The 27,864-nt window shown below is 44.0% G+C and overlaps 2 protein-coding genes and 1 long non-coding RNA gene across 4 annotated transcripts in view; 2 read left to right on the forward strand and 1 right to left on the reverse strand.

Annotated features, from left to right (window-relative positions):
- The window catches only part of bcl10 (BCL10 immune signaling adaptor), a 33,515-nt gene extending 31,264 nt beyond the window's left edge, over positions 1–2,251 (forward strand). Inside the window, exon 3 of one of the 2 annotated variants that reach the window (XM_078560664.1) lies at positions 809–2,251. In XM_078560664.1, coding sequence (XP_078416790.1) covers positions 809–1,179 — 371 coding nt within the window. In that variant the 3' untranslated portion in view covers positions 1,180–2,251. The remainder of the gene's footprint in view (positions 1–808) is intronic. The other variant, XM_078560665.1, reaches the window with a different exon arrangement.
- LOC144692157 (uncharacterized) overlaps positions 1–27,864 on the reverse strand; it is a 43,053-nt gene that overhangs the window by 5,416 nt on the left and 9,773 nt on the right. The gene's annotated exons all lie outside the window — the stretch shown is intronic.
- On the forward strand, positions 16,827–26,361 carry c17h1orf52 (chromosome 17 C1orf52 homolog). The gene is made up of 3 exons (XM_078560666.1): positions 16,827–17,281; positions 21,187–21,379; positions 24,546–26,361. The coding sequence occupies exons 1-3, from the start codon at positions 17,012–17,014 to the stop codon at positions 24,704–24,706; spliced, it is 624 nt and encodes a 207-aa protein (XP_078416792.1). The 5' UTR covers positions 16,827–17,011; the 3' UTR covers positions 24,707–26,361.

Consider the following 27,864-nt stretch of genomic DNA (forward strand, 5'->3'; position numbering starts at 1 on the left):
CTGCTGCTGAAACCTTCACCCCCTGCCCCTGCCTTTGTTACCTCCCAGACTCTCCTGGGCCATCCTCCATCCTCCATCCTTCATAAATTTCAGCTCTTTCACTCCGCTGGACAAGAGTGGAGAGCCATTGGAGGAGGATGGTGCGGCTGACCTTGTCAAAGACTGCGGACAGGTTAAGAAGGATGAGCAGAGAACGTTTACCTTTGTCACAGTCACATAGGATGTCATTTGGGACTTTGATAAGAGCTGATTTGGTGCCTAGGCAGAATTCTGGGCTAGGGAAGGAAGCAGCAGAGACAGTGGAATGAGAAACCATACTCTAACTGCTGCTCACCCATCATTCTACGCTCACAGACCTACGCCAACTCCCAGCTTTACAAAGCCTCACCGTCAAAATTCTCACCCTTGTTTTCCAGACACCTCACCCCTCTGTATCTCTGTAACCTCATCCAGCCCTGCAATCCTCAGAGAGTTCTGATATCTTCCAAACTCCAGAATCATTCCTCCTGACTCTGTCCTGCCCCCACCCTCCCCAGAATGAAATTTGGGTGTAACAGGGCCTTTGAAACTGAGGCAGGTCTGCCAAGTCAGGAGCTAGCCACCTCGATAGTGAAAATTCCAGCCCCACGTGGCTTTATGGCTTTGTTGCTTTATCACAGAATTGTATTTTGTATTCCTCCTGTGGATTTTCTTTTCTAGTTAAAGAATTTGAATTATAAACCACCTCAAATCAATATTCATCCAGTGTTGTGTATCTCTCTCTCTCTCTCTCTCTCTCTCAATTTTTTTTTTTCTCTTTCACTTGAAGCAGGAACCTTTTCGAGCAGTTGCGAGACATCCAAAGATATATCCGGAACAAACAACCTATCTGTGTTTCCTTCCATTGAGTCCAATACTCAGAGGACAGAGGCAAACATCCTGTTTCATCCCGAAGGAGAATACAGCCCAGTGCCATCAGCCTCGCCAACCCAGTCTCCGGTAGATTTACGATCCATGTCCTTGCTGGAGAAGGCAGTCATACTGAGCAATGTGGAAACCATGCCTACGACATTAAGCCTCCCCAGGCCAGGGGAACCTGGAGCTCCTTCTCTTCCTCCTGAACTCGAAGCTGAATCTGAGGGAGCGTGTAGTAATTCCAGCGACCCTGAATTCTTACCCTTGAGGTCACGTGCGCCGTAACTTATTACAATCCCAAAAATAAGCCTGCGTTATAAACATGGAAATTGAAGTAGAAGATTATGCAGGCTCTGACCTTCTTGGTACTATATATATATATTTGCTATATTTGGGTACAAAACTGATTCCTTTTGCAAGTGTACAGTTGCATTAAGTTTCTGCGTTTTATTTCACCACAAGTTAAACCCTCTCTCTGCAACATCAAACAGTTATTCTCATCCTTCTAGAATCTTCAGCAGCAGCATGAGCTAGCAAGAATGCTTGGTGTTGTCTGCTCCTATTGAAAGAGGAAGAGGTTTAACACATGCGTGTGCATGTGTGAAGCGGTATATTGCAAGCCAGTAACTTAATTATAGTGGGGAGGTGAGGATGAGGCTCCTTGGATCTTCTCTACTTTTTAACGATAAGTCTTTGGGCTGCCTATTTGGGAGGATACATTGGAACCCAGAACAGGAAAAGGGCTGCGAATTGTAGCTGAAAGACCAAAATACTATAATCCTGCTAGTTGCATTCTCAAAAAAACTCCAGTAGGCTAAATCATGTTTGACAAACTTACTGGAGTTTTTTTGAGGACGTAACTAGCAGAATAGATAAGGGAGATGTGGTGTATTTGGATTTTCCAAAAGCTTTTAGTAAAGTCCCACATATAAGGTTAGTGTGTAATATTTAAAACCACGTGAGATTGGGGGGTAATATATTGGCAAGGATTGAGAATAGCAGACAGGAAACAGAGAGTAGGAATAAATGGGTCTCTTTTGAAGTGGTAGGTAGCGACTAGTGGGGTACCGCAGGGATCAGTGCTTGGGTCCCAGCTATTCACAATATATACCAATGATTTGGGTGAGGGAACCAAATGTAATATTTCCAAGTTTGCTGATGACACGAAACTTGGTGGGAATGTGAGCGGTGAGGAGGATGTTAAGAGGCCTCAAGGCGATTTAGACAGGCTGAGTGAGTGGGCAAATACATGGCAGATGCAGTATAACGTTGATAAGTGTGAAGTTATCCACTTTGGTAGGAAAAACAGAATGGCAGAGTATTATTTAAATGATGATAGATTGGGAAATGTTGATGTACAAAGGGACCTGGATGTCCTTGTACACCAATCACTGAAAGCAAGCATGTAGATGCAGCAAGCAGTTAAGAAGGCAAATGGTATGTTGGCCTTCATTGCGAGAGGACTTGAGTACAAGAGCAAGGATGTCTCACTGCAGCTGTACAGGGCCTTGGTGAGACCACACCTGGAGTATTGTGTGCAGTTTTGGTCTCCCTATCTAAGAAAGGATATATTTGCCAAAGAGGGAGTGCAGCAAAGGTTCACCAGACTGATTCCTGGGATGGCAGGATTGTTGTATGAGGAGAGATTGGGTTGACTAGGCCTGTACTCACTGGAGTTTAGAAGAATGAGAGGGGATCTCATTGAAACATATAGAATTCTGACAGGGCTGGACAGGCTGGATACAGGGATGATGTTTCCTCTGGATGGGAGGATCTAGAACAAGAGGTCACAGTCTCAGGATATGAGGTAGACCACTGAGGGCTGAGATGAGGAGAAACCTCTTCACTCAGAGGGTGGTGAACCTGTTGAATTCTCTACCACTGTAGGCTGTGGAGGCCAAGTCACTGAATTATTTAAGAAGGAAATAGATAGATTTCTGGACTCTAAAGGCATCAGGGGTATGGGGAGAGAGCGGGAGTATGGCATTGAGATAGAGGAACTGCCATGATCATATTGAATGTGGAGCAGGCTCTAAGGGCCAGATGACCTACTCCTGCTCCTATTTTCTATGTGTCTATAGTGGTTCAGCTGCTTTACTGGGTGTGTGAATTGGCACACAGATGTTCCAGTTCAGCAGAGTCACGCTGGATGCTTTGGGTTAGTGAGAGAGGGAAGCTCAATTGGTTGTACCAGACGGTAAGATCAAAACTGAGTATGGGTAGAGTGCAGAGCGTGTCCACCCACACTGACACAAGAGTGGCAGTAAAGCTGGGATGAATTAGTTCCAACCTTGATAGAATATTATCCAAACCCAAGAGAAACTCCTTCTATCTCGAAAATAATAACGGGCTGGATTTAGCTGGAGCAGGACACCTCACAGTGCACGTCATTAATGAGACTTAATTTCCCCGCTCTTTTGCGCAGAAATGTGTTTGCGCTTGAAATGTGAGCGGTGTAGGAAGGGTAACAGGGCATCTCTGACCTTAGTGAACAGCAAGACCCACAATGTACCTCGGTGGATTGTGAAAGAAACAAAGGAAACACTGTGACTCATAGAATGATGCTCCTCAGAAAGGGGCCATTTGGCCCATTGGGACTGTGCTGGCTCTTTGAAAAGAGTTACCCAATTAGTCCCACTGCTCTGCTCTTTTCTCCGTAGCTCTGCAAACCTTTCCCTGCAATTAGTTATTTCATTGAAAGTTATTAGTGAATCTGCTTCCACCGCCCTTTCAGGCAGTGCATTCCAGATCACAACAACTCGCTGTGCTAAAAACAAAATCTTCCTATTATTGCCTTTGGTTCTGAAGATGGAGTTTGTTTAGTTTCAACTGGAAGTTTACTAATTCAGTGAGGATTGAAATACAAATCAATCTGAAGAGGGAGAAATTGCAGGGCTACAGGGATAAAGAGAGGGGAGTGGGTCTAGATAAGTTGCTTTTGCAGAGACACAATGGACAGAATGGCTTCCTCCTGTGCTGTAACCATTCTATGATTCTATAATAACTCACACTTACAATAAACTGACACGACCAATTTAGACCCATTTTCTCTCATGTTTTTTTTTTAAATCTTCAAATAAGAAACGCATAGCTTCAAAGATAAACCTTTGTAGTTCGTTTTGTGCTAGCTAAACCCAGTTGTGAGTTGGTCTGTCATTTAAGTGATGTATGTTCTTTTGATTTATAGATTTATTAACAAGTGATAAACTGACCTGAGAAGGAATTATGTTCTCAAATCTTTTATTCATTCAGATTACTTCTGAGGAGAGCAGGAAGAATGTGAGTGGGCTTTTGTTTTTTCTATAGAGATCTCTTTAAATAGAAAAAAAGTAAAAGTTGCGTTCGTAAAGCACCTTATCACAGCTCTCCAGACACCTCCAAAAAGCACTTCGTACTGAACAAATGATTTTGTAAGTAAGATGATGGCTGTTATGATAAAGCTGGTGGCCATTTAGTGCCCAGGAAGGCTTCAAACAGCAGGGAAGTGACAAACTGATAGCACAGGGATGTTGTCCAACAATTTCTGAGCACTTTGCTGCTGTATAACCAGTGCCATTGTCCCTCTGAAAGGGGCAGGCAGCTGATTAATGTCACATTCGAAAATGGCATCTCCAAAAAAATAAATGGAGCATTTTTTTCAGTACCATATTAACATGTTAGCCTGTATATGTGTTAAAAATGGAATATTTTGTGAAACGATAGCTTTAGGATTAGAAATTTCTGCTTTTTTTTAAAATTAAGACATTTGTTTTTTTTTTGCTTCTGTTACTGCTTCACTTTGACTACTCTCAAAAAATGTTTCCTTCTATTTGAATGTATTACACTGTGAATCTTAAATTCATATATTGTTATCCAATTCTTGTTCAGCTATTTGCATTTGTTTGTCGGCATCACTCACCACTGTAAAGCAGTCGGTTGTATCTTAATTCAGATCTCTTATTTTAAATTGAATTGCTTCAAATAAGGAAGCCAACAATATGCAAACAAAAAGATCTTTGCTCCCAAATCGATTCCATAGGATATATGGCACAGGGACTAGTCATTCAGGCCAATCAGTCCATGCCAGTGTCCTTGCTCCATTAACGAGCATCCCCTCATTTTTCCCCATCTAATTCTCTCATCGTAACCCCCGATTCCCTTCTCCCTCTCAAGTTTCCCCTTAAATGTATCTACACCATTTGCTTCAACCATTCCCACGTTATGGGGAGGTGATGGTATGGTGGTATTGTCACTTGACTAGCAATCCAGGGACCCACAGTAATGCTCTGGGGTCCCGGGTTCAAATCCCACCTTCTTGAGGGCAATTAGGGCTGGGTAATAACTGCTGTCTCAGCCAGGAATGCCCCCATCCATGAATGAATTTTTTTTTAAATTCCCTTTGTTGGGTAAGGAAGTTCCTTCTGAATTTCCAATTGGATTTCTTCTTATATTGATGGTCTCTAGTTATACTCTTCCCCACAAGAGGAAACATTCTCTCTCTATCCACTCTACCAAAATTTTTCAGAATTTTGAAGGCCTCTTCTTCGCTCCCCTGATGGCTCAGGTGGTAAGATTGGTTGAGAAAGGGGGTACTGGTTCAATTCCTGTGATCTGAGCCAGGGTGGTGGGTTGGTACAACAATCGGCCTGCGCATTCCTGGGCTCGGAAAGAATAATTCAGATAGGCTTGCTGCTATTGATTTGTTTCTTGTCTGCCCCTTAAGCGCCAATACTTGTTGCCAGGTACCTTCACCCTGAAGAATTAACTGGTTAGTCGCCATACCTGAGGGTGTCCATGACACTATTTCACCCGCAGGAAATGATCCTTCAGGAGAGGAATTGGGAGAGAATTCATAGAATAGTTAGAGCACAGTGCTGGCTCTCTACCAGAACAATTCACCAAGTGCCACTCCCCTGCCTTTTCCCCTGAACCCCTGAAAATCTTTCATTTTCAGACATTGATCTGATTCCCTTTTGAAAGCCACGATTGAACGTCCCTCCACTACACCCTCAGGCAGCGCATTCCAAATCCTAACCACTCGCTGCCTGAAAGAGTTTTTCCTCATGTTGCCATTGCTTCTTTTTGCCAATCACCTTAAATCAGTGCCCTCTGATTCTCGATCTTTCCACCAATGGGAATGGTTTCTCCCTATTTACTCTGTCCCCAGACCCCTCATAGTTTTGAACACCTCTATCAAATCTCCTCTCAACCTTCTCTCCTCTAAGGAGAACAGTTTCAGATTCTTCAATTCACCTATGTACGTAACTGAAAACTTGGCCCAAAAATAATCCTCAATGCTGCCTTTGTTAGTGTTTATTTGTATTTCAACCAATTTATTACCGAATTCTTTTAATACCTAATTGCTGTTGTGTGATTGGACCTTATTCCATGTACTCTGCGAAATTTGGAGGGGTTTAATTCCACAGTGTAATTCAGGAAATAGCACCAATTTTTTGAGCAATATGTCGTGACCAATATCTTCTGAAAGAACAGACCCTTCTACGATACATCCTGAGATGGAAAGATGGAGGCTTTGAGTGGAGCCGCTGTTATGGGCCTGTTTTTGTACTTTAAAAGTCTTGAAACCTGTTTAAGACAATCCCACAGGACACTTGCACTACTCCTAGTTCCACTGGGCAAGCTTTTCATCACGACCCCCACATCACTGGACCCAAGCGAGGAGGAGGGAGACTCCATTTTAAAATCTTCCCACCATTTTGGAAATGTTTGGATGTTGTGGTGAGGGCAAGGGTAGATGAGCTCCAATTTCCTGTATTTTGTAGACTCGTTGCAGCCAAATAATAAAAGTGTTCATGTGACTGTTGCTTAAATAGTCTGTTTTAGAATTTGAGTCAGACTTTCACATTGGTCTCTGACATGGGGTACTTAATTCAACATTGTGCCAATATGCTTAACTCAGGATCTAACAATGACTGTGTACACCCTGTATCAATCACTACTCTGTTCTGTGTTTACATACTACTGGTTATTTTTATTATAATGGTAATCAACAGTTAAATGGTGTAATGAGATGGTTAAGACTGTGCAACCTACTGTTAAATGGTGACAAACCTTTTGTTTTGGTCATTTAAAATAAAAGTCCCAGTTTGCTAAACCCTAATATGGCCATGATTCGTCTTGCCTTGTCTTCCATGAATCCTTTTCTCCCATTCCTGGTGAAGGATTACTCTTCACACATTTCCAAATGAAGCCTCAAGCTCAGTGAATCAGGAGAGCAGTCATTCACTTTCATTTTGAATAAAACATTGCATCAAAATCTGATATCCTTCAGTTTTGATACCTGTCGACAGCAGAATCAGCTTTTAGGGAGACTGAAAAGTACCAAATGATGCTGCTGATATTGATGGGTCTTTAGGCCATTGTATCTGGTGTAAGTTAAGCCTGGGTGCTAGATTTTAGTGTAACCCAACCATTTTTAGGTTAATTTCATGTTATATTCATTGTAGTAAGTGTCATGAAAATATAATAATGTTCATAATATTGTTGTGATTTATTGTAAAAGTGGGTTGATAGTGGGATAGTATCTCTGTGCGTGTGTGTTGGGGGGATTTAATTGAATTGGAGACGGCTGGTCTGGAGGCTTTGAGTTATCAACAAGAAGCTAAGTTTGAAATGCTAAATATGTAAACATGGCTGATGTTTTAGACTGAGGTGTGAGGAACATTTGCATTTTTAGATAAATTAGGTTAATTTGAATTTCAGAGAGATGGTAAGATGTTACACCTAGTCAGAAGAAGCCAAACCAAACAGCGTGGGGCAGGATCTTCCGTCCGGCGAGCGGGGGCGGGGCCCACTCGCCGACACGTAAAATGATGCGGGATGACGTCGGGTGGAATTCCCGATGTCACCCCGCGTCATTTCCATTTTCAGGTCGGCGGGGGGTGCCGCTGAGTCAGCTGTGCGCCCGCTGACCTGTCAACGGCCTATTGAGACCATTGAAACTAATTAAAGTCATTAATGGACCTGCCCGCCCAACCTTAGGGTTGGTGGGCAGGCCGGGAGTCCTGACGGGCTTAAGATAAAACATGAGACCTCATCCACGGGCGGGATGAGGTTTCGTGAGGGTATTTAAATTTTTATTAAAGGTTTCAATAAAAGCTATGGACGTGTCCCAACGTATGTGACAGTGTCACATGAGGGGACATGTCAGGGAAATCTTTTCATCGTTTGTATTACAAATTTTAATTCTGAGCCGATCTCCCTGAGGCAGCACTTAGCCTCAGGGAGATCTGTGCTCTCTTTCACGTACATGCGCGAAAGACCGCACCCCCGGCTGAGGGAATCCCCTCCCCCCACCCCCCGCAGCCTGCACAGGGAGCGTATAGCACTTCCGAGCGGACGTCACTCTGGGTGGGCCTTAATTGGCCCGCCCACGTAAAATGGCAGCGTGCCCCCAACAGGGGGTGCCGATCAGAGGTGCACCCGCTCCCACACTCCCCCGCGCCCCCCCCCCCCCCTCCTCCAACAAGGGGAAAGTGTTTCCCTGTGTTTATTTTTCCCAAAGGTTACTGATAAAATTGGTACTATGAAAATATTTATATTATGAGAAAGGTAAAGCTCCAAAGACATATTGGAACAATGGAATTTGCATTAAAAAGGGAGGAACATGTATAAGGAAGATGAGGCTATGTGTCAGAGAAGGAGGCATTCTAAGATCTAACACAAGTATGGAAAGCTTCCAGCCTCTATGCATCAAGTTGCTGTCACCAGGAACTGAAGTTAAGAAAACTCACTGTGAATATCACTGTCCAGGGTATTGTGTTGCTTTGCTTGGGTCTGTTTAAATCTATTTGTTTTTACTGTTGCCTTAATAGAGATGTAACTGGGAGCCAGATTAATCAGGGGTTGTAGAGTTATTATAGTAGTAATTTGTAGACCTATGTATGTGGTTGAAATCTTTTCTTTGTTAATAGATGTTTAATTTAGTTTTCTAAAAACCTCTGAAGCCGTGGTAGTCTTATTATTTCTGAATTCAGGGCACACGTCTCGACATAAAATACAAATTGCAAAACAGTTGTGACCGTGTGATCAGGTTTCCCAGGTGGATTTGATCCACCTGGCACACATCACCTGCCACATCATAACAGTAAAAGCTAACCAGGTCAAAACACCATTTTGTGCTAACACTGAGATAAGAAGCCATAAGTTCACCTTTTCCAACAAACTAACCCAATACAGTAGTACGAAGCAGTCACTGACCAGCAACAGATGATTTCATTAGAAGGAAGTACCTTAATTACTCTGGTAATTGAAGGATAAGTAATTAATAATCAGTAATTAATTAGCAGTCACTTTATGCTATTCCTGCATTTCTCCATTAGATTTTCATATGAGAGAATTAAAGTGCTGTAACAACTGGGAAAGAAATGTGATAAATCTTGGATTCCCTCCGTCCCTATCAGGAACGCACACTGTCCTTGATTGTTGAGTCTGTCATAATGAATGGGACTCCTGTAAAGCCATCAAGATAAAAGATATATCTTAAAGGAAGGCATTGTCTTAAACTTAGAACAATGTGAGTAATTAGCTAGAACCAATGGAGTTAACTCTTATTGCCTTGTTGATGATAAAATTAGTCATTTCCAACAACTTAGCTAAGGTGGGTTTACAATATCTGTTGGGTAAAAAAAAATGGGTTTGTGGGAACCATCTTTGTGTCCATCAAGTGTGGAAGAACTGGTTTAGATCTTGGTGGGGGGTGGGTAAGCCTCCTATCAACATGAAGATCGTTTCCAATAAACATCAGGGGCAGATGAGTTTTGAGTGTGGCTAGTCCTGGGACTGGTTCAGTGATGGATCCCCTGCCAGTCGAAATCCCAGGAAGGTGTCGTGCTTCTCGAAGACAGTGATGGTTTCTCTGTCAGCGTGAGGAGTTGAAGTTGTCCACTTCTCTCCGCTTGATCACGCATTTGAAAGCGCAGAGTTGGTAGAGTTTCATTGATAAGTATACTTTCCCCATATTCTGCCTCTGTTAGTTCTAAAACTTGTTTAATGAGTCTTTGCCTGATGGTTATATCTCTGTCGAATTCAAACAGTTTAAAGGGGCAATTTGGGTTCCAGTATTAGGCAGTGCACAGCCAAACTGGAACAGTCTAAAAGATCAAAACCACCTCTTTTCTAAACTTGTAGCACAGGTATGTTGGGAGGTCTGTGCAATTACCAGAACAACAAGCTGGATTTCATGGGGAACATAGAGAATCAGGCTAGGGAAATAATAATGGGGAACCAGGAAATGGCAGAGGAGTTGAATAAATACTTTGCATCAGTCTTCATGGTAGAAGATACTATTTGCATACCAAAAATACTAAATAATCAAGGGGCAAAAGTGGGGGGAGGGAATAAATACAATAACTCTCACTAGAAAAAAAGTACTAGGGAAACTAATGGGGCTAAAGGTCAATAAGTCCCCTGGACCTGATGGGTTGCATCTTAGGATATTAAAGGAAGTAACTACAGAGATAGTGGATGCACTGGTATTAATCTTCCAAGAATCCTTAGATTCTGGAAAAGTCCCAGAGGATTGGAGAACGGCCAAAGTAACACACTTATTCAAAAAGGGAGGGAGACAAAAAACAGGTAACTATAGGTCAGTTAGCTTAATATCTGTCATTGGGAAATGTTAGAGTCTATTATAAAGGATGTAATAGCAGAGCAATTAGAAATGCATAATCTAATCAAGCAGAGTCAGCATGGCTTCATGAAGGGGAAATCATGCCTGAGAAATTTATTCAAATTTTTTGAGAAGGTAACATGCAGGATAGATAAAGGGGAACCAGTAAATGTGATATATTTGAATTTCCAAAAGGTGTTCAATAAGGTACCGCAGATAAGGCTACTTAATAAGATAAGAGCTCGTGGTGTTGGGGGTTGTATATTGGCATGGATACAGGACTGGCTAACTAATAGAAGACAGAGAGTTGGGATACGGGGGGCATTTTCAGGATGGCAACCTGAAACTAGTGGAGTGCCACAGGGATCAGTGCTGGGGCCACAATTATTTACAATATATATTCATGACTTAGATGAGGGAAGTGAATGTACTATCGCCAAGTTTGCGGATGACACAAAATTAGGTGGAAGGCAAGTGGTGAGGATGACACAAAAGTCTACAGGGGGATATAGACAGGTTAAGTGAGTGGGCAAAAATTTGGCAGATGGAATATAATGTGGGAAAATGTGAGTTTATGCACTTCAGCAGGAAGAAGAGAAGAGCTGAATATTATTTAAATGGAGAAAGACTGCAGAAAGCAACAGCACAGAGAGATTTGGGGGTCCTCGTGCATGAATCACAAAAGCTTAACATACAAGTTCAGCAGGTAATGGGGAAGGCAAATGGAATGTTGGCCTTTATTTCAAAGGGAATGGAGTATAAAAATAGGGAAGTCTTGCTAAAACTATACAAGGCACTAATTAGACCACACCTAGAATACTGTGAACAATTTTGGTCCGCTTATCTAAGGAAAGATATACTGGCAATGGAGGCAGTCCAGAGAAGGTTCAATAGGTTGATTTTGGGTATGGAGGGATTTTTTTGTGAGGAGAGGTTGAGTAGGTTGGGCCTGTACTCATTGGAGTTTAGAAGAACGAGAGGCGACCTTACTGAAACATATAAGATTCTTAGGGGGCTTGACAGGGTAGATGCTGAGAGGTTGTTTCCTGTTGTGGGAGAGTCTAGGACCAGAGGGCATAATCTAGAGTAAGGGGGCCTTAAGACAGAGATGAGGAGGAATTTCTTCTCTCAGAGTGCGGCGAATCTGTGGAATTCTTTACCACAGAGGGCTATAGAGGCTGGGTCATTAAGTATATTCAAGACTGAGGTAGACAGATTTTTCATCAGTAAGGGAATCAAGGGTTATGGGGAAAAGGTAGGAAAGTGGAGTTGAGGATTATCAGATCAGCCATGATCTCATTGAATGGCAGAGCAGACTCAATGGGCCGAATGGCCTACTTCTGCTGCTACGTCTTATGGTCTTATGGATAATGCCATTGAACGTCAAGGGGAGATGGTTAGATTCTATAACTGATGGTGATGGTCATTGCCTGGCATTTGTGTGGTGCGAATGTTATTTGCCACTTAGCAGCCCAAGTCTGGATATTGTCCAGGCCTAGCTGCATACGAGCATGCTCTGAGAAGGTGCAGCTGATACTAAAGATTGTACAATCAGACACGCTGATAAACATGGGGACCAGGGGGGACACTTGAGTGGAATAAGGGATCAAGAGTTGTGCCTCATTGAAGTGATGGATTTGGACAGGATTTGAAGGGAGATGGAAGAGAAAGTGGTGACGAATCTAATGTATGGTGGCTCGGAGACTGGGGGAGGTTGGGAGGGTGAAGCAGCAGATATGATCTCAACCTATGAGCTCCCGACACTTGGTGTTGGGTTTCAGGGAAAAGGGACTGATGTCAGTGCGTATGCTGAAAAGGTGCCTTATTTAGCATTAGTCCTCAGGATGGCCCTGCTGCCAGGGGTCTTGACAAGATTGTGATGTGGTTCTCAATGACTTATTCATGGATCTATGGAAACTCTATAGTTGGACCTCAGACATGAGGGTTTCAAAGCAGGGACTCACATGAGAGCTGATGATGAGACTGCGATAGTGAGTGATTTACTGAAACTGGTGATGTTGAAGGAAGAGGTAGGGGAGAGCATTTGAACAGTTCAAGAACTGGAGATGTATCATGATAGGTAGAAGAACAGAGGGGAGGGAGGAAAAAGTTGGGAGTTTAAGATGCAGAATCATTAAATGTGTTACAATTGTGAACTTCCACTATAAATTGGGAACTTAAACCTACAGAAAGACCAGTTTTGCAAATCCATTGGACAAGTGTTCCTCCAGATACTTGGGTTGATCTCTGTATCCAAGTCTTGGGGAGCACTGAGTTGAAAGGAGGCAAAATCTCTTACTCCCATGGGGATTTCAGAAAATTGAAGTAATTCCTTGGGGAAAATAAAGTTAACCAAGTTTGCATTACCTATCACCGACATATTACAAAGTATTTATCGCACAAAAACAGGCCATTTGGTACTCAACTGTGCCAGTGTTTACATTCCACCAAGCCTCCATCCATCCCTCGTCATCTCAACCTATTGATATATCCTCTATTCCTTTCTCCCACATGTGTTTACCCAGCTTCCTCTTAAATGGATCTATGCTCTCCACCTTAGCCACTCCCTGTGTTAGTGAGCTCCACATTTGTACAAATATACGAATTAGGAACAGGATTAGGCCATTCAGCCCCATTCAATTAGGTCATGGCTGATCTGATTTTAACCTCACATTCATATTTATCACCCCTCGCTCTGGTCTTTCCTGCAAGTGGACACAATTTCTCTACGTCTACCCTATCAAACCCTTGCACAATCTTAAAGACCTGAATCAGGACACCCCTTAGTCTTCTCTTTTCTAGAGAATAGAGCCCCAGCTTTCTGTTAGCTAGAACCTCCCTGTTCTGGGATCGCTTTAATAAATCTCCTCTTTTCTCCTTCTCCAGTATCTCTATGTCTGTTTTGTTTAATGGAGATTGGAATGGTTCACTATACTCCAAGTGTGCTCTAACAAAGGTTCTCTGCTAGTTTAACACCACTTAGCAGTATGGAATCATAGAGTCATTATGGCCCATCAAGTCCATCAAGAAATTCTCTGCTTGTCAATAGAGCTGCTGAAGATTGACCTGCATAAAGTTTCCCCCCTTTTATCATAGAACTACCCAAGCACTTCAGTTCCGAGTGGTGAACACTTATCGAATTATAGAATGGTTACAGTGCAGAAGGAGGCCATTCAACATTTGTGCTAGCTCTCTGCCAAGCACAACCCACCTAGTCCCATTCCCCTGCCATTTTCCCCTAGTCCTGCAAATCTTTTCTCTTCAGATTCTTGTCCAATTCCCTTTGAAAAGCCATGACTCAATCTGTCTCCACTTGTTCCCAGTCCAAGCTTATGTTAAGGTTGTGATTTATAATCACAGGATGATGTTGATGCAGTAGTAATTCTGCATCCTCTGAATCTAATAGCAACCTGGCATTTTTCTTTCAAATTAAATGTGCAGCACAACAACACCTTGCATTTATATAGCACCTTTAACATAGTGAAACATGCTAATGTCTTGTCAATTACATTGCTACGGTTATGATAAACAGGTGATGGGTATTAATTGTGTTGGGTTCCTCCAACATAGAACAGGAACCCAACACTGTGCACATTTCAAAACTTCATCCTTATTGCTATTTTTTATTTTTAAACTGGACTTTTCCTCCAGAACCAAAGAGTTCTCTTCTCAGTTTCTGGAATGTCATTATACCCTGGGAGAGATCCTGAGACAGTTCAGACCAATTTCAGAGGGAGCTGCAGAAAGCCTATTTGCCTGTGATAAGCCAATCTTGCTAGTGGAGTCAGTGGGTCCATTGAGGCAATGGCTCCCCAAACACCAGGCCCTAAACAGAAATGGCCATTTCAACCCATAATGACGGAGGCATTATCAGCCCTGAAAACAAAGCCCATTCCAGACACTGGATAAACATCCTTTGTTGAAGTCATTGTGGAGAAGGAAGGTCACATGACCCAAGACCCTGACCTTTTGAACACTTTAAGATTACACGTTTCTAGGCTGCGCACCTATCCAACTGACAAGCCACAGAGAAGCCGGCTCTGTCCAAACACTCTCAGCGAAGTGATTGCCCCCTTTTTGTTTTTAAGTCCTACCCATATAGCCTTATTTTAGGAACCTTCTAAGATACCATCCCTCCTTATTGCAGTAATTGACTCCTTCACCAATAGTGCAATGCCATCTCCTCTTTTACACCCACCCCCATCATGCCTGAAGATTCTAAACCCTGGAACATGAAGCTCCCAGCTTATTGTATCTAATATTTTCCACTTCTCTTTAATTAGAATGCCTGCATCATCCCTCTACTTATTGAAGACAGAGACAAAGCGCTCATTGAGAACCCTGCCCACATCTCCTGCATCAACCCACAGTTACCATGTACATCCCTGACAGGCCCTCCCCTTGCCTTAGTTATTCTCTTGCTCTTAATGCACTGCTAAAACATCTGTGGGTTTTCTTTGATTTTACCTGCCAATATTTTTCTGTATACATCTTTGCATTCCAAATTTCATTTTTGCTTTCACCCCTGTACTTTCTATACTCCTCTAGATGCTTTCTACAGTATTAAGATTTTTGTGATGGTCATAAGCTTCTTTTTTCTGCTTTATCTTGGCCTGTATGCTTCTGGATACCCAGGGGGCTCTAGATTTGGCAGTACAGCCCTTTTTCTTTGTGGGGACATGTCTACACTGTGCCCGTAGAATCTCGCCTTTGAATGCCTCCCACTGATTTGACACAGTTTTTCCTTCTAAAAGCTGTATCCAGTCCACTCTCACCAGCTCCCCTCTCAGCTTTGTAAAATTCATCTTCCCCTAATTTAGAACTTTTACTCCTGTCCTATCTTTGTCCTTTTCCATAATAATACTAAATCTAAGTGTATTGTTGTCACTATCTCCAAAATGGTCCCTCGCTGCTACTTCATCCACTTGCCCAACTTCATTTCCTAAGGCTAAATCTAGAATTGCCTCCTCCCAACCTCCAGCCTCTCGCTGGGCTTGTTACGTGCTGGCCAAAGGAGCTCTCTTGAATGCAGTTCAATTTTGTGTCCACTGCACCCTTCACAATGCTCGTATCCCAATTGATAATCGGGCTGGTGAAGTCTCTAACTATCACTGCCCTGTTGTTTTTGCTCTTCTTTCTCCCCCTCACTATTTGGGGGTCTATAGTCCACTCCTAGCCATGTGGCTGCCCCTTTTTTATTTCTGAGCTCAACCCATATGGCCTCATTGGATGCTTCATTTAGTAGATCACCGCTCCTCACAGCTGTAATTGATTCTTTAACCGATAATGCTACACCCCCACCCCCTGTTTTATCCCCCTTTCTCCAGTTTTTATTGGTGTTCCATTTCAAGGTATCGGAGACCAGTTGGCACCAGTGCTCTTATTTCCCAGTTTTTACTGTTTCTTCGTTCTGGGTCTATATCCAGGGATGTTGAGCTGCCGCCTGCATCCTCAGCTCATCAATAAGGAAGATTAAATCTTCAATATGGAAAAATTAAACCTTTAAACCTTAACTGCCCCCAATTTTTTTTAAAGAGGACAGCAATAAGTTCCAAACATTGAAAACTCTCTAAATTATAATTTTTGTTCTCTGTATTCAGTATCCACTCCACTCCCCCCCTGTTGGCCAACCTTTGTGGGAAAAATGACCTTTTTCCTTGCAGCACATTTTGTGTAATTCTAATTTTGTTTGAATTCTTGTTTTTTTGGTTGACAGGTTGAGCTGCCGACCTGCAGAGGGCGCGGTGTCTGGGAGGCCGGTGCGCTTTGCACTGGCGACCTGCAGAGGGCTCAGTGTCTGGGAGGTCGGTGCTCTTTCCCCTGGCGACCTGCAGAGGGCGCGGTGTCTGGGAGGTCGGTGCTCTTTCCCCTGGCGACCTGCAGAGGGCGCGGTGTCTGGGAGGTCGGTGCTCTTTCCCCTGGCGACCTGCAGAGGGCGCGGTGTCTGGGAGGTCGGTGCTCTTTCCCCTGGCGACCTGCAGAGGACGCGGGTGTGGGAGGTCGGAGCTCTTTCCCCTGGTGACCTGCAGAGGACGCGGGTGTGGGAGGTCGGAGCTCTTTCCCCTGGCGACCTGCAGAGGACGCGGGTGTGGGAGGTCGGAGCTCTTTCCCCTGGTGACCTGCAGAGGACGCGGGTGTGGGAGGTCGGAGCTCTTTCCCCTGGCGACCTGCAGAGGACGCGGGTGTGGGAGGTCGGAGCTCTTTCCCCTGGCGACCTGCAGAGGACGCGGGTGTAGGAGGTCAGAGCTCTTTCCCCTGGTGACCTGCAGAGGACGCGGGTGTGGGAGGTCGGAGCTCTTTCCACTGGCGACCTGCAGAGGGCGCAGGGTTTAGGAGGTCCTGAGCTCTTTTCGCTGGCGACCTGCAGAGGGCGCAGTGTCTGGGAGGCCGGAGCGCTTTCCCCTGGCGACCTGCAGAGGGCGCGGTGTCTGGGAGGTGGGAGTTTTGAACCCGGCGGGGTTCACTCTTTGACGTTCGCTGTGTCCTCGGCGGCCGGTGGCGGTCGCCATGGCGGATGGGCCGAGTGACCCGCTCTCCTATTTCGCCGCGTACGGGAGCTCGGGCTCGGATAGCGACTCGGAGGCGGACAGCGGGGCGGTGGCCCCGCTCTCTGCGGACAGGGGCAGCGGAGCGGGAGGAGGCCCAGTCCCGGGGCCCCGGGCCGCTCTGCCCCGGCCGGACGAGCTGTTCAGCAGCGTCTCCAGACCCAGTTTCCTGGGCAGCCCGAGGAGCCGCCTCATCGACTGGGAGCAGCGGCTGGTGCGGGCCCCGGAGGAGGTGAGAGTGGGGCCCCGGCTGGAGAAAGACCCGGAGGGAGGGAGTCTCAGAACCTTAACAGCACAGGAGGCCATTCAGCCCATCGTGTCTGCACCAGCTCCCCAAATGAGCATTATGACTCAGGGCCATTGTCCTGCCTTTTCCCTGTACCAATGCCCTCTTGAATGCCTCGATTGAACCTGCCTCCCTCACACTCCCAGGCCGTGCGTTCCAGACCCGGACCACTCGCTGTGTGAAAATTTTTTCTTGCGTCACATTTGCTTCTTTTGCAAATCACTTTAAATCTGTGCCCCCTCTCGTTCTTGATCCTTTTACGAGCGGGAACAGCTTCTCCCTATCTGCTCTGTCCAACCCCCTCATGATTTTGAACATCTCTATCAAATCTCCTCTCAGCCTTCTCCTCTCCAAGGAGAACAGTCCCAACCTCTCCAATCTATCCTCATAGCTGAGGTGTCTCATCCCTGGAACCATTCTTGTAAACCTCTTCTGCACTCTCTCCAATGTGTTCACATCCTTCCTATAATGTGGTGCCCAGAACTGTACACAATATTCCAGCTGAGGTCTAACGCGTGTCTTATATAAATTCAACATAACCTCCCTGCTCTTGTACTCTATGCCCCTATTAATAAAGCCCAGGATACTATTTGCTTTATTAACTGCTCTCTCCACCTGTCCTGCCACTTTCAATGATCTATGCACATATACAACCAGGTCTTTCTGCACCTGCACCCCCTTCAAAATTTCACCCCTTATTTTATACTGTGTGTCCATGTTCTTACTACCAAGATGTAGAAGCCCCCCCTCCTGCACCATCTTTTCAGCCATGCATTCATCTGTGTTATCCTCCTATTTCTGTACTCACTGGCACGTGGTACTGGGAGTAATCCAGAGATTATTACATTTGAGGTCCAGCTTGCTAATTTTCTACCTAGCTCCCTCAATTCTGATTGCAGGACCACATCCCCCCTCCTACCTAAGTCATTGGTACCAATGCGGACCACGACCTCTGGCTGATCACCCTCTGCCAGCCGCTCGGTGACATCTGTGGAAGAGCTGCTGCCATGGCCAGACTGGAGAGAACAGCAACAGCAACTTCTATTTCCAGGCATTTGTTACAGAGCTGGAATCCTGCTGAAAAGAGAGACATGGTGCTGAAGCTCTTCATCTTGCAGTCATCAAGACAAATGTTGTTTTGGGACTGACTGATGGGGGATAGTGAGGACAGCCTGGCACAATTCGTCGTTCCTTTATCGATTTACATTTCCTTTAAAAAGAGTCCTTCATTTCTGCAGAGTGAACACTTTATATTTCCTTACCCAGTGTCAGCATCAAGGCTTTGCAGATCAGACAAAGAACAGTTAAAGACAGCATAAAGTTCTCGTTATATCGGCATAGTATCGCCCGTCTATTGTGATATTTTCCCACTCTGCTATGATTTGGCAGAGTGAGATTGCTGCAATGTGAATTTAGGGGCAATTTTAAAGGAAGGAGCTGTGGAAAATGGATGATAATTGGTGCTTATATATGGAATATTATGCTGTTATATATATATATTTTTATATATAGATGTATAACAGTAGCAACATGGGTAGGAAATTTGCTGAGTGACAGGAAACAGAGTAGTGGTTAATGGATGTTTTTCAGGCTGGAGGAAGGTTTGTAGTGGAGTTCCCCCTAGAGTCAGTGTTGGGACCCTTGCTTTTCCTGATGGATATTCATGGCCTAGACCTTGGAAGTATTGTGAACTGTTAGGAGGACAGTGTAGAACTTCAGAAGGACAGAGACAAGTTGGAGGAGTGGGCAGGTGGCAGATGAAGTTCAATGCGGAGAATTTTTTTTTAATTCGTTAACAGGATTTGGGCTTTGCTGGTTAGACCAGCATTTATTGCCCATCCCTAATTGCCCTTGAAAAGTGGTGGTGAGCTGCCTTCTTGAACCGCTGCAGTCCATTTGGTGTAGGTACACCCACAGTGCTGTTAGGGAGGGAGTTGCAGGATTTTGCCCCAGTGACAGTGAAGGAACGGGGATATATTTCCAAGTCAGGATGGTGAGTGGCTTGGAGGGGAACTTCCAGGTGGTGGTGTTCCCGTGTATCTGCTCCCCTTGTCCTTCTAGATGGTGGTGGTCATGGGTTTGGAAGGTGCTGTTGAAGGAGCCTTGGTGAATTCCTGCAGTGCATCTTGTAGATGGTACACACCGCTGCTACTGTGCGTTGGTGGTGGAGGGAGTGAATGTTTGTGGATGTGGTGCCAATCAAGTGGCTGCTTTGTCCTGACGGTGTCAAATTTCTTGAGTGTTGTGGGAGCTGCACTCACCCAGGCAAGTGGAGAATATTCCATCACACTCCTGACTTGTGCCTTGTAGATGGTGGACAGGCTTTGGGGAGTCAGGAGGTGAGTTACTTGTCGCAGGATTCCTAATCTCTGACCTGCTCTTGTAGCCACAGTATTTATGTGGCTAGTCCAATTCAGTTTCTGGTCAATGGTAACCCCCAGTATGTTGATAGTGGAGGATTCAGCACTGGTAATGCCATTGAATGCCAAGGGGAGATGGTTCAATTCTCTTGTTGGAGATGATCATTGCCTGGCACTTGGGTGACGTGAATGTTACATGTGAAATGTGAAGTGATTCATTTTGGTAGGAAGAATATGGAGAGACAATATAAAATAAAGGGTACAATTCTAAAGGGAGTGCAGGAGTGGAATGACCTGGGTGTATATTGCATAAGTCATTGAAGGTAGCAGGACTGTTTGAGAGAGCGGTTAATAAAGCATAAAGAATCCTAGGCTTTATTAATAGTGACACAGAATACAAGAGCAAGGAGGTTATGTTGAACTTGTAAAAGACACTAGCTGGAGTATTGTGTCCAGTTCTGGGCACCATACTTTCGGAAGGATATGAAGGTATTGGAGAGAGTGCGGAAAAAATACATGAGAATAGTTCCAGGGATGAAGAACTTCAGTTATGAAGATAGATTGGAGAAATTAGGACTGTTTTCCTTGGAGAAAAGAAGGCTGAGAGGAGATTTGATAGAGGTATTCAAGATCATGAGGAGTCTGGACGGAGTAGGTAGGGAGAAACTATTCCACTCATTAAAGGAGCATGAATGAGAGGACACAGATTTAAAGTAATTGGCAAAAGAAGCACAAGTGATAATGAGAATAAAGCTTTTTAACGCAGTGAGTGGTTAAGGTCTGGAATGCACTGCCTGAAAGTTTGGTGGAGGCAGGTTTGATCGAAGCATTCAAAAGGGAATTAGACTCTTATATAAAAAGGAAGAATGTGCAGGGCTACGGGGTGAAGATGGGGGGGGATGGCAATAAGTGAATTGCTCATTCAGAGGCCTGGTACAGACACAATGAGCTGAATGGCCCCCTTCTGCGATATTACATATTCTGTGATTTGCAACTTAAATTGAGAGGATGGGAGTTGAAAGTGAAGAAATCAGTAACCAAATGAGAATAGTTACCCATCAGGGTTAGACAATAATGGAATGGAGCGCAATATGTTGCAATTAAACTCTCAGCATAATGAAAATATGAGGTTTATAAGATTATGTTTCGAGTCAGTATCTTAAATTTAGGATAAAATGAAGTGGGCCATGTGACCTGTTCTGAAATCTGCCTAACAACAGGTCTGGACGACGTGGCTGTTAATGATAAAAGGGAGGTCTGGATTCATTTGCTGGAAAGAGATAATGGCGGCAGCATCTGTATTTACAGTGGTCGGACTGCTAGCCTCCATAATCCCAGGAAAGTTTGGAGAATTTGTTTGTTTTTCAAGTTTGTTTTATTAGTAATTTGGAATTAGTAAAAAAAACAAAAGGAGAAGACCTTTTTATAATTGATTTTTGTGCTACTGCTTGGGTTTACTTACACTAATCTGCATTTCTGCTAATTTGACAGCCACCAAAAGAATTCAAAGCCTGGAAAACGAATGCTGTGCCCCCACCAGAGACATATGCAGTGGAGGAGAAAAAGCCACCATTGGGTGTGGACATGGCAGTCAAGTGGTCCAGCATGTACCAGGACAACGGGGATGATGCTCCACAATGCAAAGCTGCCTTGCTCCCTGAAGAGCCTGAAATCTCCGACTCAGGTAGGATCGAGCCCCTTGGAAAACACTCAACATACTTCGGTCAATTCCAAATGGAGTTTACGCAAACGTTAAATGCCATTTTGCCTCAGCTGGTAGCTCACTTGCCCCTGAACCAACAGGCTGCAGATGCGACATTATGAACCATTTGGCTCTGTAACAATTTCATTCACTTAGTCACAGGCCATGATGAATTTCAATAGCAGTTGCAGTTAATAAGGCACATGGAATATTTTTCATTAGTGGCCAAACCCTAGAGTAATAGAGCAGGGGAGGTTATGCTAGAAGCTCCTGTATAAAACCTTAGTTCGACCGACTGCAAGAGTACTGTGTGTATAGTTCTGATCACCACGTTGCAGGAAAGATGTGATCCCACTAGAGGGGGACAGAGGAGGCTTATGAGGATGTTGCAGAAATGGAGAATTTTAGCTATGCTGAAAGACTGGTCAGGCTGGGGTTGTATCCTTGGAACAGAAGAGGCTATGGGGAGATTTAATTGAGGTGTATAAGATAATGAGCCATTTCCCTTAGTACTGATGGCAGCCTTCTTTCTCGTAAGATGGTTTGCGCTGTGATGGTCAACTCTGTGTTAAACATCATCTGGCATGGCTCAGGAGCCCCACTCTGGCATGGCAGACTCTGCTGCATTTGCTATGCAGGAAGTGGACTCATAAGGTGCATGATTCCCTGGCCTGTTTTCCCTGGGACCTCTTGGCCAGCTGAGCTTTCAGTTTCTGCTTGCTTCTTCCCATTCCCTTAACTGTCTCCCAGTTGTCAGTGCCAATGTCCACCATCTTCTCACCTCGTTTGCAGGTGTCCTTGTAACAGGGGTCTGGATGCCCAAGAGGTCATAACTCAGTGGTCAGCTCACCATACAGAAGGTCTTTGGGTAAACGGCCGTCATTCATCTGATGAACGTGGCTGAGGCAGTGCACACGTTGTTTGGTTAGCAATGAGCGTATGCTGATAGAATTAACTGGCTCCAGGAGCACTGTCCTGCGAAAAGATGTCGAGGATGCGCCTGAGACAGTGAAGGTGGAAACTGTTCAGCCTTTTCTCCTGCCAATGTTATGTTGTCCAGGTCTCGCCACTGTAGAGGAGAGCACTGAGGACACAGGATCAGTAGATTCGGCGTTTAGTGTTCTCAGTCAGGTTGCTGTTGTTCCACACTCTCTTCCTCAGCTTGGACAGAACAGCTGCAGCTTTGTGATATGTGTGTTGATTTCAGCATCAAGTGACAGATTGCTGGTGATTGTGGAGCCTGGATATGTGGAGCTATCAATAACCTCCAGCTTCACATTGTCAGTGCTGATGGATGGCGGTATGGCAACATCCTGGACCATAACATTTGCCTTCCTGATGCTGATGGTCAAATTAAACTCTGTACAGGTGTGAGAGATTCTGTCCATTTGCCGTTGAAGGTGTTCCTCAGTATGGAATGCTCATGCATCATCGTCGGTGTAAAACAGCTTCCCGATGAGGACTTTGTGTGCCTTTATCTTGGATCTCAGACGAGCAAGGCAGAACAGCTTTCTGTCAGTTCTGGTATAAGTAGACAGTCTCTGTAGACAACCTGAAGGCAAATGACAGCAGCCAAGAGGAGAATACGTCAAAGAGCGTCGGTGCGAGAACACAGCCCTGTTTGACCCCATGCGGATCTCAAAGGATTCCCATGGCGCCCCGTCACAGCTGACCTTACTTCTCAGGTTGTCCTCAAAATCACCAAAAGAACGAGGGGATGTTACGAGAATTTACTTTCTTTCCAGGAGTATACTTGAATCTGGAACTCTACCCTAGACAGTGGTGAAAGCAGAATTCCATCATAACTTTATAAAAAAAATAAGTGGCCAAATATTTTCAAGCTACGGGAAACAGAATCACAGAATTGTTCCAGTGCAAAAGGAAATCATTCAGCCCACCGTGTCTGCACCGGCTCTCCGAATGAACAATTCACTTAGTGCCCTTCTCCCAGTAACCCTGCACATTCTTCCTTTTCAAATAACAGCCTAATTCCCTTTTGAATGCTTCGATCAAACCTGCCCCCACCACATTCTCAGGCAGCGCATTCCATGACCACACTCTGTGGAAAAAAATGTTTTTTTTCTCATGCCCCTTTTACTTCTTTTGCCAATGACTTTAAATCTGTGCCACCTCGTTCTCGATCCTATCATTAATGGGAACAGCTTCTCCCTATCTACTCTGCCCAGGCCCCTCGTGGTTTTGAACACCTCTATCAAATCTCTTTTCAGCCTTCTCCAAGGATGGAATAATGGGATTAAGAAGAGCCAGTACAGGCATAATGGGCCAAATGGCCTCATTCAGTGCTGTAAGATTATACTTTGTCCCCCTTTTGACTGTACCTCTCAAACTTTACCTTTTTGATTCTCAGCTACCGATTACTGACTGAACATGACCTCTCTGTCTTGCACCACGCTCCCTAGACAGTCAGTCTGCCATGGGGTCCCAATTTAGAAGGAAGTCTGAAAATTGTTTATTTGTAGTTGCTTGTATCTAATTTTTTTATCCCATACAGTGAATACAGTATTGTCTGCATTTCAATTAATCCCTTTACAAGTTATCTACCAAAACTTTCTCGGGACAAAGCCTTACTCTAGCTACTGTTTCGTTGTATATTGATTGTATTCTGCTTGGCTTCATTCTCGTACAGTACGAGTAAGAGCAAATTTGGAGGATTTCTAATTCACCACTTAATTTCCATTATCTGTCATGGCGGAGTCAACTCTGTGGTAAATTATGGAAAATGGTGTAGTGGAAAAATTGCCAGGATTTTTTATTAATGGATGGAATAATTCAGCTCAACCAGAAGTGACCGGTTGAAGATTTCTGACCGCCTGTTTCCAAATCTGTCTCTGGATCACTTGATAGTTTGTTTCAGTTGGAAATGAATTCCAAAAGCTTGTCTTGAATTTAATTCCCTCATCGTCATTTTCCTCCTTTTTTAATGCTCTTGCCCTTGCCTAGATCAAAGATGGAGGAGGCACACTCCCTGTGTTATAAACATTCATAGTATGGGTTGTCCTGTTTCCCTCTACACTGCTGCCTAGGGCAAGTTGAGCCACTTCTAGCTGTGTGGCAAAACCTATTGTAATTGGTATCGATGCAATCGTTAGATGTCAAACCTAGTGACGGATGTTTTCCCTCCTTTCAGATGAAGAGGACGCGGAAGACCCATCAGCAAAGAAACGCAAAATTGAAACGTTTCAACAGAAGGAGAAAAGAAAGCGAAATCAGGGACAAGCCAACAGGGAGAAAAGTTTTGTTGAAGAAGAAAAGCGAATTCTCAGGCAGGAGTTTTGCTTAAAAGATTGAAGACAATGTTAACTGGATAACCCCACTTCCTCGCCAAGCTTGCCCTGCTCCGCTTAAGGACGAGCGGCTCACTTCCCACAGCTTCAGATGCTCAAATCACCCTCTCAGTCACACTGCTTGTGAACGCTGCGTGGAACGTGCAGCTGGAGGCTGTAACAAATAAAGCTGTATATATTGTTTACTCGTTGTTTTCAAATGAGCAAGAGTCCAAACCTTTATGCCGGATGCGAGAAGAAAGGGGCAAGGATTATGTCTGCTGCTGCTGACTTTTTAGTGTGGACTTAACGCTGAATTTTTTTTCCCCAAAAAAAGAACCTTAAGTTGACATTTTGATGTCGTGCAGCCTTGACAAGCACTTGGAGTGTTGATAAGGGGAAACTTGGCCGGTGTTCCTGCTTGGCTTGTGGAACAACCAAAATGGCATCTGTACAGCTGGCTGGAGTATTGAAAAGCAGGCTTAATTCATCTCCTCTTAGAGGTACTTGTTGCACCTCTCCTAATTTACAGAACACAAGAGTGTGAAGCCTTAGCACAATTTACACAGACTTATAATCTATTGTTCTGACCATGTGTTCCAGTATCCTCTTGACTTTTTAATTGTTCTTTCACATTTAGCAATGAAATTAACATGTCTGTGGTGACGTATAAATTCCACCCTGAATGAATCAGTGTGGCCAGCGAGCATGAGGTGTACAGTTAATACAGACTCAGACTAGGGGCCATACTTATTAGATTTATTAGTGACTATAAAACTCATATGAAATTCAGTGGAAACGTCTCTACCCAGAGGGTGGTGAGAATATGGAACTCGCTACTGCATCTAGTGGTTGAAGTGAATAGTATGGATACATTTAAGGGAAAGCTGGGTAAACATGAGGGAGACAGGAATAGAAGATCATTCTAACAGAGTGAGATGAAAAGGTGGGAGGAGGCTCATGTGGAGCATAAACATCAGCAAGGATGGTTGGGCTGAATGGCCTGTTTCTATGCTGTAAGTACTTTCTAATGTAGCACCTTACACATTTAGTTGATAAGATTTGAAGCTTTTTTGGGTGAATGAAATACAGTTTGGGATGCTTTTCATATTCACATGTGGACATCTGATCTTAATTAAAATAAAAGCAAAATACTGCGGATGCTGGAAATCTAGAACAAAAACAAAACTAACAGTCATATGGACTCGAAACATCAACTGTATCCCTCTCCACAGATGCTGTCAGACCTGCTGAGTATTTCCAGGTATTTTTATTTTTTAGGAATTAACTGTGTTCCTGTACACAGATCCTTGGATGGGAGTTGTGTCACATGACTTTAGGAGTGTTTCAAATAGTTAAGTGAGGTTACCAGGGATGCAGAAGGATAAGGGAGAAAGCGATGAAGAGAAACCTTGAAGAGTTTTAAGTTTATAATCTGGTTCAAAACCAGTTTGTACTATAATTCAAACAAGGTGGTGATGCTGTGACAGAATTGGAGGACAGGAGTATGAAGGTAGGTATGGAACTTCAGCTGACGAGTCCAAACTCAGGGCACCTGCGATTCCATCCAGTGAGCTGGCTAATTTAAGTTATTGTGGATGTGTGGGACTTGGCATGTCAATACAAGACAAGGCAGATGCTCAATCCTGTATTTCTTAATAAAGTATTCAAGTTGATGAATTCTTGGACTCTAATTAATAAGATTAACTGAGAAATAAAATCTGACACCAGGATTCTACGTGAAGTGAATTTGGATATTCTTAACCCAGTTCATAGCATAAGAAATAGGAGCAGGAGTAGGCTATTTGGCTTTGCACCTGCTGTGCCATTCAATAAGATCATGACTGATCATCTACCTTAACTCTACCTTCCTGCACCATCTCCACTTCCCTTAATTCCCAAAAGTGTGTCGCATGCTGTCTTGAATATACCCAATGGCTGAGCATTCGCTGTTCGGTGTCAGGGTGGGATGGGGGTGATAGAGTATTTCAAAGGTTCATAACTCTGTAAGTAAAGAAATTTCTCCTCATCTCAGCCCTGAATAGTTGAACTTTTCAGTTCTCTGCTCGAAGGTAGGCCTGACCCACAGCACTGCAGCCTCCAGCACAGGTAGGGCAAGAAGGCAGCTCCAAAATCAACCCCATGCTGTTGGGCACCAATCTAATCCACACTAGCCGTCCATTCCACATTCTCACCACTCTCTGGGTAAAGAGGTTTCTTATGATTTCCCTCCTGCATTTCCTGGTAACTATCTTACAATGAGGCCTCTAGATATGCTCTTCCCCACAAGAGGAAACATTCCATATCCACTCTTAGCAAAACTTTTCATAATTTTAAAGGCCTTTATTAGTTCACCCCTCAGCCTTTTTTCAAGAGAAAAGAGACCCAGCCTGTCAATCCTTTCCTGATATGTATATACATGTATCTCTGGTATCATCCTTGTAAATCTTCTCTGCACCCTCTCCAGTGCCTCTATATCTCTTTATATGGCAATCTAAAAGGGGATTTATGCGTAGACGCAGTGGGAATGGCTGAGATATTAAATAGTTTGCATCTGTCTTTACCAAGGGAGAAGAAATGCCCGTCATGGTAAAAGAGGAGGTAATTGAAACTGAAAGGGCTAAAATTGATAATGGGGTATTAGGTAGGCTGGCTGCACTTAAAAATGATAACTCACCAGTATCAGATGAGATATATCCAAGGATATTGAGGGAAGTAAGGGTGGAAATTGTGGCAGCACTACCCATGTTCTTTCAATTCACTCGAGATTCACGGGTGGTGCCAGAGGACCAGAGAATTGCAAATGTTGCACCCTTGTTCAAAATAAGGATATATCCAACAACTACAAGCCATTCAGTGTAACAATGGAGCCGGGGAAAGCTTTTAGAAATGATAATTCGGAACAAAATTAATTTTCACTTGGACAAAAGGAAAGCCAGCATGGTTTGTCAGGGGCAAATCATGTTTAATTGACTTGCTTGAGAATTTTTGATGAAGTAACAAAGAGGGTTGATGAGGGTAATGTGGTTCATGTTGTGTACATAAACTTCCAAAAGGCATCTGATAAAGTGCTACACAACAAGCTTGTCAACAAAGTTAGAGCTCATGTAATAAAAGGCACTCATGAGGTTGACTGAGTGATAGGAAATGGAGAGCAGTGGTGAACAGTTTTTTTGTTGGACT

This window comes from Cetorhinus maximus, chromosome 17, assembly GCF_964194155.1.
Source record: "Cetorhinus maximus chromosome 17, sCetMax3.hap1.1, whole genome shotgun sequence".
NCBI lineage: Eukaryota > Metazoa > Chordata > Chondrichthyes > Lamniformes > Cetorhinidae > Cetorhinus > Cetorhinus maximus.